This window comes from Cyprinus carpio, chromosome B4, assembly GCF_018340385.1.
Source record: "Cyprinus carpio isolate SPL01 chromosome B4, ASM1834038v1, whole genome shotgun sequence".
Lineage (NCBI taxonomy): Eukaryota > Metazoa > Chordata > Actinopteri > Cypriniformes > Cyprinidae > Cyprinus > Cyprinus carpio.
This window is the reverse complement of record NC_056600.1, coordinates 18,244,882-18,258,013: the sequence shown is the minus strand read 5'-3', so window position 1 is coordinate 18,258,013 and position 13,132 is coordinate 18,244,882. Positions and strand designations below refer to the sequence as shown.

The window sequence follows — 13,132 nt, the reverse complement described above, 5'->3', positions numbered from 1 at the left end:
ACTAATATGCACCCTTTAGGGGTGAACACGGTACAAAGGTGTATCTTTTGAAAGGGTACTGTGACAGCTTTTGTTCTGAAAGTACTTTTTTGTTTGTTTTATTTGTGCTGTTGAGGTTTGTTTAACATTATATTTTTTTTGTCCTTGCTAATAGTGACCTTTTCTCTTTGCCACAATAATGACCCACTTTTTTAGGTAGGCAGGTTCTGTAAGTATTTCTCTAATTCATTCTCTCTTTAGACAGTATATTTCAAGCAATTTAGCATTTGAAAAATACATACAATTAAAAAAATAAAAATAAAAACTTTAGGAACTTATTGAAATTATTATTTAACTTTAATAAACATCTGAAAGATTAGCAAATCAAAAGGATGCATGTCATCAAGATTCTGTCTGATAAGATGATTATTTCTATGTTATGCATAACCAATAAACAGCAGATATTAAAAAAAATAATTCAGAGCTATTTTTAGAATTTAAAAAATGAATACCACCATTTATCAGTTATAGTCAGACTACAACATAAATATTGAAAAAATAATTATTATGGATACCGTGACAATTGTTTTGTCACATTAAATGATATTGAATAAATATCTGCTGAAATGATAAAAAAAAGAGCTAATAATGATGACCAATAACAGATATTGTACCAATATGTCTCACATCCCTGGCAATAATTAAATAATTTTTTTTTATCTTTATTTATTTCTTGAACTGAAGCTGAATCAAAATGTAAATTTAGTACTTTTTAAATAATAAAAATGTTCATATATTGACATCTTTATTGATATATGTTTTCTATCCATCTATCTATCTACACTTAATCTCAGAAGTCATGGTAGTTTTGCCTAATTTCATAAAAATCATTTTCTCTACAAAGATTTATACTTCTTTATCCTTTACTTTTATGTTATTTACCAAAAAGAAGACAGCCTATTGTTAACATTTAATGTATAAGTACAAAATGTTTTCCATAAACACCTTTATTTTAAGGTGTTCTTGTTACAGTGTAATTATAAATTTTAGTACGGAGTAATATTAATTAACTAAATGCACTTACTATATGATTAGGGTTTGGCTTAGGGTTACTTGCATCTAATTAAGCATAAATCATTGTCATTATAATAGTAAGTGCATGTAACGTGTAACAAGGACACCTTAAAATAAAGTGGTACCAAACTGTCTTATATTAACTAAAAATATATAATATATATTTGTAGATTACTACAATGAAAACAGTAAAGTAACATGTTCACACACTACTGAATATAAATCATGTACTTTAAATACTGCTTATGGGTTTTTGTGATGGTTTTTAAAGTGTTTGTGTGAATATATCTGGGTCATGACCCATCAGTCCAGTAGAATTATAGTGTGTGTGTGTGTGTGTGTGTGTGTTTTTGTCTCAGTGTGTGTTGGTTCCATTAGCCCAGTCTCCTGTGTCAAACAGATGTGACACCACGTAATCACTGTAATGCCCATCAATCAGTTTAGCCGCATTGTTTTTGGCAAACCAGCAGTCTACAGTCTGCTTTCCAGAGTAGATTCGCCTGCTCTTCTTAATGACAGTGACAGTGCGATCCTTCACCTTTAGGGCAGGGTAACTTGTTAGAGTGATATTTTTCCCTAGTGTTTCCTTTGTGCTGTTTTCTCCGGCCATGCTGAAATTTCCAGGAAGTTGCGTCAATCCGATATCTTCATACAGGAACTGGCCTGTAAGTACAAAAATTTATCTCTCATTTAATATGTAGAAATTGCTATTTGCATTTGTAGACCTGTTCCAAAGCCTATTGCGCTTCCTATGCCTACATTTAGGTTTCATGTGCATGTTTGAGGAGAAAACATTGCCAACATTGACTGCGACAAACTTTCTGAGAAAGTCCATCCAAGATTGCTGACAAAGACATATGTGGCCTATCAGTAAATAAACTTTATTATTCAGTATTGAAAAGTATCAGCAAAAAAGGTGAACTTCATTACAGTGGGCTTTTTATTTAAAATGTGGTGTACTGTGTTTTTGTGGCAAGAGCATTACAATGTTAGCTTAGCATCATTCTAACATCAATCTTTACACATTAAAGACAGTCCAGTTTTGTCATTAAAAATACCATTCATTTTATCCCTGGGGGAACTGATTAACCCATAGACCTACTGTGAGCTAAGAGGTTATTAATCAATGGTTTATGCTTCTGTCAAAGCGGTCAGCGTATGTTTTTTTTTAAACAGTGGAATTCCTGGTGAAAAACAACATTCCCCATGATTCTGTAAAGAAATCTCCACCAATCAGTCTAAGGATGTTTTTTCCTGCTAAGACAGAACATGAAATCAAACACCCTGCAATACAACAATAAAACTCACTAATCTGGAGAGAAGATCTCAAAGGAAGAGCAAAGGACACCACCTTGCCCAAAATTCTCTGTTTGCTTATTTACAAGTCCCCCTCTCTGCCTTCCCTCTCTCCCTCTCAGGCTCAAGTCACTGAAATTTCACTTAGAATGTCAATATACCACATATGATGTATCTTTTCCCTTTCATGTTTGTCATCATTTTAAATTTCAATTGGTTAAATGGTGTCAATTTCACAGCAGTCGCTTTATATTGCCAATAATAGATGTTTTTGACAATATCTCAGGCTATCGTCAAACAAGATCATCGTCTTTCTATGCAAACCAGCAAGGGGAGGTTATCGCACCACTAGACAGACAGCACATTGCCTGTTACGTTTTTTTGGGTGCCTTGTTGAGCACAGTGCCACTAAATTTTATTTCACACACTTTAAGCTCTTTTATTTTCCAAATGTAATAGGATTAGTCCAACGAATCGTTCGGTTTGTAATGCGTACTGAACCGAAATACTTATATTGAATGGTTCAATAAGAATACGTGTATCATTACACCCCTAGTGGAAGACCTAGGACCATAAAATGTTCTTCCAATCATATCTCTCGGGCTGAGGGCTACGATAGGCTGTCCTACCTGCCTGTCAACGTATGTATTTGCATACCTCTGTGCACCCTCTTTGCACAGACATGATACGTCATCAGCGCATTCCAGCTAGCTATTATTGTAATATTATGCACTTTGCACTGTAAGGTTTCCTCAACAGTTAATGAAACTTGACAGCGTTGCATTCAACCTCCACCAACGCCATCTCATCACATCGCTGCTGAGCCTCTGGTCTGCCTGTGTGTGATCATGTGTTTTTGAGGAGGTGTGACTTTGCAGAGTGATTTGCAGCACAAAAAAAAAATTTTTTGCTTGCTTTCAAAGCTAGCTTGCGATTGCCAGCCTTTCTGAAATCGCCTGCACTCTTAAAAAAATTAAGTTTCTTTATTGGCATCCGTGGTTCTATGAAGAACCTTGAACATCCACGGAACATTTCAAATGTAGAAAAGGTTCTTTATAGCCGAAAAAAGGTTCTTTAGGTTTTTAAAATGCTCTTCAAAATGGTTCTTTTAGGAACTGTTCACTGAAAGGTTCTTTTGGTTCTGCTTACCTAGCAACCCATGCGTATCCTTGCTCAATCCTTTGCTGTTAGCGATGTAAAACCCCAGGTGATCCCGCTGATAGGGCGCGGGGTTTTTGTAATGGTGGAATAAGATAACAAACTGGATAGTTCCTTGGATTGTCACTGTCAGGTTTGTGTTAGCAATAATGACCACAGCCAGGTTTGCGGTTTCGACGGAAATGCTGGAGCTGGATGGAAGGATCATCCGGTCCCGGTCGTCCAGTATGACCTTTTGTGGGGTCACTTCAATGTAAGAGCGGCGTGGTTTATTGGCTACTATCGTTATGGTGCTGAAATATGTCCTCTGTTCTTTATGACTGCCGGCTGGAGCAGGAGATCCAATCAGTGCTCCGTTCACAGTCACGCCTAACGGGAACAAATACATACATATTAATGTAAAGGCTCCATATTACTACAATTTTATAAATATAAAGTAAAACTATAATATGAAATGACAGTTTACACCATTTAAAATAATAATAAAAAGAAATATTAAATATCAGTAAAAATATTAAACGTAAAGTAAACTTTAAAGGGATAATTGGGAATGCAAAAATGAAAATTCTATCATAGTTTGCATTCCCTGAAGTTGTTCCAAACCTGTATGAATGTGTTTCAGCTGTTGAACACCAAAGAAACATTTTGAAGAATGTTAGTAACCAAACAGTTGCCGGTAGCCATTGACTTCAATAGTGTGGGTAAAAATACTGTTTGAGTACCAACTTTCTTCTAAATATCATGTTTTGTGTTCAGCATACTAAAGAAATTCTGACAGGTTTATTTTCTTTTTTTTTTTTTTTTTTTTGGTGAACTATCCCTTTAAATTGGCCAAGAATTGTCACTAATGCAAATCTCAATAAATAGCAAAAAGTGTAGTTGAATACTTGTAAAATACTATGTAAATACTTATTAATTGTAAATACTACACTTACAAAAAAAAAAAAAAAAAAAAATGAGGGAAACCAACACCTAAAAATGAAACACATTGTCAGTTTACTGTGAGGAACCTCCACCACAAAATGAGGGTCACCATCAGCTAAAAAAATGAATGAGACAGAAAAAACAATACCCATTAATGTTGAAACACATTGTCAGTTTACTGTGAGGAACCTCCAAAAACAACAAAACCAACAGCTAAACACAAACAAAAGACAAAAAAAAAAAAAAAGAACAATGATACTTTACATAAAAAATAATGCAATAGTGTGTGTGTTGTGTGCATTTTTATATGAGGTTGCTATGATTGTTTCTAGAGTGTTTTTGCTTACTGTTTCAAAAAGCCTATTCTTGTTTCATGTTGTTTTTTAGTTTTGTGTCATTTTGAGTTCTTGTTAGCATTACTGGGCAACTTTTTTCTTTACCTTTTATATTTGTGTGTTTGTTGTTTTGTTATCATTAATTTACTCTTTTTATTTCACCACTTTTTTCTTTTACTTTGTTAGCATTAGTTGACGCTTTTTATTTTGCCACTTTTTTCTTTTACTTTTATTTATCAATATCACTATATTTTCTTTTTTTGTTTTGTTTATGTTAACAGTTTGTATTGATGCTTTGGCATTATTTTGTGTTGCTATGCAGCTGTTTGTTTGTTTAACATTTTGTATTGTTAGCATTTGTGGCACCTTCTGCTTCTTTTATTTCTCACTTTTTTCTTTAACATTTAATTACTTAATCTTTTCTTGTTCTTTTTTTGGTCACTGCTTGTATTGTTTGTATTGATGCTTTGGCAGTATAGTGTGTGTAACAATCATGCCAATAAAGCATATTGAAATTGAAAATATAATTAAGAAGGATGCACGATTTGAGGCCTAATTCATATCCATAGAACAAAGAGTAAGCAATGAGCTATGCACTAATGCTCTGAAATGTAATACTTAATGGGTTTGTTGAAATCGTGCCTTTTTTTCCCATCAACCCCCAAAGACAGGCATGTGAATTAGAGCCCATGTACAACTGTCAGTAGCATTTAACTGCGCTCTGATGAGGCCCCTTTACCTGAACAGAGCAAATTACAAGCCGCCCAGACAATGTGAACAGACACTACTGCCACTTTCAACTACACTCACTCACATTCGCACTGAAATGCAAAGCAGATGTAGAAAAATGGAGAAATACCGGATGTTTTGGACAAGGTGGCAGACTTTTTGGCAGGTTTGCTGACGCCACCTGGAGATAAATGGAAAACAGTGAAATCGTCATGGATCGTTTGAGTCACCTTAATATTTTCAAGACCGATTGCGTAATGACAATCATAATGATCCTAAATATGATCTAAAACAAATGTTTTACTTTCTGTCCAATTTAAATAAACACACTTGTTGCTTTGGAGACTGCAGAAATCGGTTTGGGTGGTATATTTCTGTGCAGGCTCTGGGGTGTTAAACTGTTGTTGTCTTCCAACAGCTGATTGGATGACTCATCAGTGGGCGGAGCCTCGGTGGCCTCTGCCTCTTTCTGTGTCTGTGCTAAAGTTCCATCGGCCAGCACTTGTGGCTTCTCCACTATCATTTGGGTGAGTGGCGTGAGAAAATTATACGTTAATGAAAGATTTGTAGCGTGTTGCGTGTAATTTTCCCGCTCTGCGCTCGTCTGGCTGCGCAGTCTTCCTTTCAGCCCGTCTTTAACGCTCAGGTATCCCCACAGTCGTTCCACGTAACCGCCCGCGTTCAGACCGGCCTCCGCTTCCGCTAGCCGCCGTTCGGTTTCCCGCTCTTGCTCGTGTATTGACACGTCTTTCTCCAGCACGATGCTTCGCTCGCTGTTGCTAGCGGTAACCTGAACGTGCAGCGAGTCTGAGCTCCGATTGGTCAGTTTTCCGGCTACAATGAGCTCAGAGCCGTTGAAGTAGTTTGTAAAAAAGTTCTGGGTGATGTATTCAACAGCATCCTCAGAGTATTCCACCCGGATGTCGGATAGCAGCGGAGTGCCGATCTCATCGTAGAAGCTATAGAGAAATAGTAGGTGAAAGATAGACAGGAAAGAGGGGAGAAAAGGAATAATAAGGTCACAATGTAACACTGTTGCTTCAGATTGTGGGTTAATAAGTTATGTATTCTTTACCTTAAACTTGTTGAACTTTTAGAGTGGGGCCCAATTGCTGAGCCTTGTGTAAAGATTTGTCTTCCAATGGCAACTTTTGACCTTTAACCTTGCCTTAAAGAGTTTTTTTTTTTTTGGTCACAAAACGCCACACATGCTAACAAACTTGCCTCATATTATTAATAGTTGCCAGGGTGTTGCTATGCAGTTGATGTTCTGAGTGTTTTAGTGCATTGCTATATGGTTGTTAGGGTGTTTTGAGAGGTTGCTAGGGTGTTGCTAGATGGTTTCTAGGATGCTTACAAAATAGCCAACCTTTCTGTTTTTGGTTTGTTTTGTGCACCATTGTGTTGTCTTGTGCTTAGCTAATATAAGATTGCCCTAGGCTTTTTTTAAGATTAATTTTTTTATTTAATTCTGGATTATCTGCAGGGCCTAAAACTAACCACCTGCCAATGGCCAATGACTAGAGAAAATGTACTGTCCAAAATTAATTAAATTTGAATTAATAATAAAAAATAAAATGGTTTCATATACTCGCCAGTGCTGAATTTTATTCAGCGAGCATTAACTTTAGGCCCTGTTGTCTGACTCAATTCCACTGATAACACATTAAAATAATACTTTATTTTTACTTTATAGAACTTTTTGTCAGTTTTGAAGCTTCATGATGTTCAAAATAACAGCTGGGAAATTCTGCTAAACTTCTCCTTTTGTGTTTCACAAAAATAATGAAGTCTTATGGGATTAGAACAACAAGAGGTTGAGTATATGATGACAAAATATTTATTTTTGCCTGAAGTTACACTTTAACTGGTTCACCTAGACTCACCCTTTGAGCATGACACTGGCATCTGCATCCTCTGGGATTCTTCTCATGGTTCCACAGTTCTCCAGGGACATCCTCTCCAAGAGCCTGTAGTCTACGTCATCACCCATCCCAATCGTGAAGAGGCAGAACTTCTCCTGCACTGCTGCTTTGGTGTTGCTAATGATGACCGGGCTCTGAACCACTCCAACTGTGGGCCGCCCATCGGTCAGGAAGATTATGAGTGACACACTGTTGTGATGGGACTCTTCTTTGCTGGAGAGGTAGTCACGGAGTAAGGCCGAGCCCGTCTGAATGCCACCATTGATGTCAGTGCCTGAGAAGATTTTAAATGAAAGAAGAAATGAGTTCAACAAAAAAAAGTAAACTCTGCCATTATTTAATTATCTTCATGTCATTCCAAATCAGTATATGAACAGTTCATAGTAACCATGTTGATCAAGCTCAAAAAAAAAAAGGGCCACAATAAAATACTATAGAACTAGTCCTTTCAACTTTTGCACAGTTGATGTTATTTATTTTTTGTCCTATCTATTAATTTATCCATGAACATTTTTAAGAATGCAATTCACACGTGCTGTGCAATCTCTTTTATGATGAAAATGTTTTACTGTATTTTATTGTATTGAATACTATTATAGTACTTATTATTTTGAATGAGCTTTTTTGATATATTTTCAGTTTTCATTTTAATTTTAGTTTGTAATTTTGATATGTGTTTTTGTCATTTTTATTGGTTTTTGTTTTTCTTAAACATTTCTATATAGCTTTATTTTTATTTCTGGTTTAGTTTTAGTAATTTTAATACTTCAAAGGTATTTATTTCAGCTAGTTGCCAGCATTTCTTATTTTGGAACTTTATTTTATTTCATATTTATTTCAGTTAAAAACAACACATTGAGTTTTTTTTATTTTTATGATTTAAACTAGAATAAATTAGATGGTTTAAATGTGTAACAGGGTGTGTTTAGGACTGTGTAAGATTTTCTACCTCCAGTGGGTGAGATCATGTAGATGAACTTCTTGGCATCACGTATATTGTTGGGTGTGACTGGCACAAGTTTGTCCGCCTGCCACACACGGATGCGATTGGAAAAAGTGACAAAATTGAAGTGATCACTGGGCCGCAGCTCGCGTAGGATCGTGAACAGAGCTTCTTTGGTCTGCATGAAAGATATTAAAAGAGAACTATTGAACTCCGTCATTCTGCTATGAGATGGGTGTATGCATGTGCGTGTCCAGCTATGAGATCACAAGAACCGGCTGGGAAAAAACGGATCACAATATCATTCCCTCCTTCAGAGAATAACACACTGCAACTCTGAAGACAGAAATGCTGTACATTCATTTTAGCACCATTCATCTAAATGGGGAGATTTTATTTATTCTATTTTATTTACCTGTCTGATTTTGGTTCCAACCATGGAAGCGCTGGTATCAATCACAAATACAACATTCTTTGACACGACAGGAAGGTCTTTGGGGGCAAAATAGTGAACAAAATGTCCATCTAGCACCTGAAAGAAAGCAGATACTTTTACAGTCATTTAATCTTCGTGAAGTGTGTATACACAAGAAAGCAATGAGCTCAGTGTGCTGGAGGAGACTGAAGTCTTCAGTGACTTCATCACTTTCTGAATGGACTTCAAAAATGTTGGGAGCGAAGAAACAGCATAACAAAATGAAATGAAAAGTAAGAAAAAAAAAACAAAATAACTTACATTTCAGAGATAAAGTGTATGTTAATAATATACAATAAAATATTGAGTGTATGGGTGTATGTGTACCTGTATATCACCGATGCCAATTTCTCTCTCTACATCATAGCGCACCACAAATTCTCCCAGCATGCCGTTGTTTGCAATCTTGACCTGCTGGACAACGTTAGGAGTGAAGCTGATCTTGCAGAAGGTTTCATTTTGCTTGACTTCTGTGGAAACTGGTGGTCCTACTTTACCTGGATGGAAACAAATGATCATGTATCATTTTACCTCGACAAATTTAACTAACCTGTCTGAAAATGTATTTTGATTGATGTTTTATTAATAGGTCTTTACTCCTTTAAAAATAGGCCAAAGTGGAAGAAATGTAACTGGAACTAATCTCATCTATCTTGCAGATTTTCAGGCTAAATGTTGCAATATTGTCAAATATTTGAAAGCATACCAGTGACAGTATCTAAATACACACTCAAGATTCAAATTGGATTCAGCTGGTTACCATCTGCTTTCCCATTGCCATTGGAAGATGGAGTTTTGCCATTTCGTAGGGGTAAGACTTCAAGGTACGTGATGCGAGAGTGCTCCACTATAGTAACACCCACGCTAAGTTTGCTGACCAATTGCATTGGCCGAACACTAGTCACATGCTCGTAACGTCCCAATCGTCTCTGCAGCAGCTCTTCGTAGGTCAGGAGGAACAGAGCGCGGTTGCGTCCAGGAATGGTGACTTCCATTCGAAACACCTCCATCTCGCCCTCTCTGATAAAAAGAGAGAGGAAAACGTTGCTCTGGAAATTTGAACCTCTTGCCAAATGATCTGTCACAAGGTTTGCCGAACTACATTTCAATAAAGCTGACCTTTGGGAGAAAACATATCTCCGATTTCTCATTATCTTCCATATTTCTTGTTCACTCACTTACAAGCAAATTAAATACACATGTAAGAAAGTACACAATAAAACTTTAACGCAATGAAAGCTCATGTTGAATTCTCAGGCTTGCCACTAGGGGTACTATAGTGAGTATAAGTGTATAGTCTTCTTCTGTGGTCACTTTTCTGTTTCAGTACAACTGTAGTAATGGCAGAGCCACACTTTGAAGAGAATCTTGCTGAGCAACTGCGGAAATAATTATAACTAGCGAAATGATTAATGACACGGTCAATTTAATGGGACAAACATTTGAGGGTAACTCGCGATCTTCACCTCTGCTCTGGTGTGTTCTTGTTCTTCTTGCCATTGTTTTCTCCACCTTCCTTCTTCATCTTCTTCTCTTTGGCCTTCACTTGGCTGGGAAATACTCGTCCGCCCACAATCCTTTGCCACCAAACCAACAGCATGAAATGAGAATTTTTATCAATGCCATGGAAACAACAACATTTTGCCACAAATATTTCTTGTGGTTAATGAGAATCTAAACTCTCTCAGGCCCTTCAATAACCTCTCTCAAGATATAAACAGTACTGGAATCTTAACAACTTACCAATTGACAGCCCAGTTTAAAGTGCTTTACATTATAGACCTTGTTGATATCCTGAGTCATTCTCGGGAGATTTTTTTCAAAGACCAAACCATTAAATTTACTTTCAGGAGACATTTCTATTACCCAAATTAAAAAAACTATTTCTAAATTCTAGAAATCAGATATTTGTGGTATTTGCCTATATATTTACTTACATGGTAAAGTTGGAGATGTATGCAGCGGTGGGGATGTGGAACTGAAAGACCCCCTGAGTAGCAGCCGAGTGTCTGTTGAGCATGCTACATGACACCGCAGTGAAAGCATAGCGGGAAATGATGGTGGTCTGGACTGACAGCTCCTGAATGTGAGGTTTAGCTTCCTGGCAGGCGGAAGCAAGTTATGACCATAATTAAAATATACATGAATATTTAGAATAGTTGTCATAAAAACATGTGTGATGAAGCCAAGTGGTTTGCCTAAAGATCTTGGCTGATTACCAAATAATTGTTGGGGTCAAGCCCTCACAAAAAATATACAAAATTCCAGAAAATGATGGGGGTTGTTGTCACACCATATGGGGTAAGTTTTCACAATCTAACCTTCAATTGAACAGCTCAGGCTTTTCAACACTGAGCTGAATAATGACACTATTGTCTTCTTCAGTAGAGCTGCTTATAGCTGAATTGAACTTCTTTCATAATTAATGAACTTTACACAGTTATTAAAATGAACTGAACTGACTTGAGCTGAATAATGACACAATTGTCTTTTTAGACCTTACAGCAGAATTTGGATTAGTCTCATATTTGATGCAATTTGCCTCATTGATCCATTAATTTTTCCCCGTTTATGAATGAAGCTGCTTTGAAACAGTCTGCATTGTATAAAGCGCTATTTAAATGTGACTTGACTTTTCAGCAAAACTGAAACAGTAAAATAATCATGAAACAAGTGTTTGGGCCAACACGTATAATAATTGTTACATTTGTAAACATTTATAATATTTAAACACTCGTGTGACAACTTCACTCAATTACAATTTAATAGTTTAAAATTTATTAGCCTATACAAAATGCCTTGAGAACATCTGTTAAATGTCAGAACTGGAAAATACTTGAAAGTAATTTATAGGTGCAGATTTATATCCTACTCTAATTTCTAACAGACAAATATGGGCATATAATATCAAAGTTTAAGACACACAGGGCTAACAATCATTAACCTACAGGCGTTAAAAAAGCGTGCTATAACACTCTCCATCAACCGCTAAAGAACAAACAGCAAGATTGAAGTGTTGAGAATTGCGTATGAAATTTTAAATGCATAAATCTTAAAGTCTTAAAGTGGGTATTATCTTGACTGTCGCAGTCACTAAAACTTAAAACCCCGATGGAGAGAGCGCAGGTCTCGCGCGTCTTTACCTTAGTCAGAAGCGGTCTCACCTGCCGCGCGATTCTGAGAGGAGCCAAGACAAACACAAGACTGGTGAGAGCCCACATATGACTATTCAAGACCACATTTTCATATATGAAATGCAAGAAAAATCCTACAGCATTTGGGTCCATGTCAGAATTCGTGTATTCTTCAAAAGCCACATCTTCTGACAATTCGGTATCCTCAGTCTGGCACTGAAAAACCGGACACAAATACAAGACGAGGACTATGAGTAGCATCTTAGGATGGGATATATCCCGCACTGGCTGCTCTCTGGAACGGGTCGAGTGTACTTCAGTGATCCTGGAGTGAGAACAGGGCGGTTATTGCGTCCCACCCATCTGAAGACGCTAGTGAAGTGTTTGGGAGGGGGCTCCGGTGTTTCTGGTGTCTAGACACTTGACACTCATCTGTCTACGCGAGATTGGCCGCTGTTTTATCTTCTGAAGCAATCTGTGCAAATGAATAATCTGGGTAGGCTAGTTTAGAGTTAGACGAGCTGGCATGTCTACACCAGTTTACATTGCACATTGTTGCACATTTGTTTCCATCCCATATTTTCTTTACTGGATAACTTTTATAATCAAAAGGCTATGTTTCACTCTGATTTGAGCGAAGTTTTACTTTTAGCACCTTATTTTCTCTTTTCTAGATAGAGTCGGATTTAGTGTTGAGTAGGTTTAGTAGCTCAGAATATTAGGGTACGCTATAAACTTGCGTATTTGAATGAATGTCCTATGTTATTTCATACTGTCATCGGCTGTCCTATAAGCTTCATTGCCTTCATTGTCTTTGCTGCCATCTATAGGACTGACGATTGCAAAGATAGAGGAGCCTGTCTGACTGGATATATGCTACCTCACATCTGAGGTCGACTTTGGCTATGGAGAAGTCCTCCAGTGTCGTGCCAGTGGTAATTTATTTATTTATTTTTTTTGGACACAGTGCACTAATGTCCTTTTTTATTTACGCTAAGTAAAAGTAAAGGCTGTTTGCTAAATGCATAATTATTTAGAAATTCGTCAGGGTTTTTTAGAGACTGTTTACAAGATCATTAATGACAAATAAATATAGACCTAAAATCAAATGTATTACACAATTAAAATCATTGCATCAAATATATATGACAAATAAACAA

At 36.7% G+C, this 13,132-nt stretch overlaps 1 protein-coding gene across 1 annotated transcript; it reads right to left on the bottom strand.

Annotated features, from left to right (window-relative positions):
- Positions 1-542: 542 nt before the first annotated feature.
- On the bottom strand, positions 543-12,340 carry itih5 (inter-alpha-trypsin inhibitor heavy chain 5). The gene is made up of 14 exons (XM_042722642.1): positions 12,111-12,340; positions 11,982-12,026; positions 10,776-10,939; positions 10,305-10,415; positions 9,599-9,858; positions 9,166-9,335; positions 8,779-8,895; positions 8,370-8,541; positions 7,382-7,694; positions 5,826-6,454; positions 5,626-5,676; positions 4,493-4,546; positions 3,499-3,918; positions 543-1,716 (listed from the first exon to the last, which is right to left on the bottom strand). The coding sequence occupies exons 1-14, from the start codon at positions 12,231-12,233 to the stop codon at positions 1,409-1,411; spliced, it is 2,937 nt and encodes a 978-aa protein (XP_042578576.1). The 5' UTR covers positions 12,234-12,340; the 3' UTR covers positions 543-1,408.
- Positions 12,341-13,132: the final 792 nt, after the last annotated feature.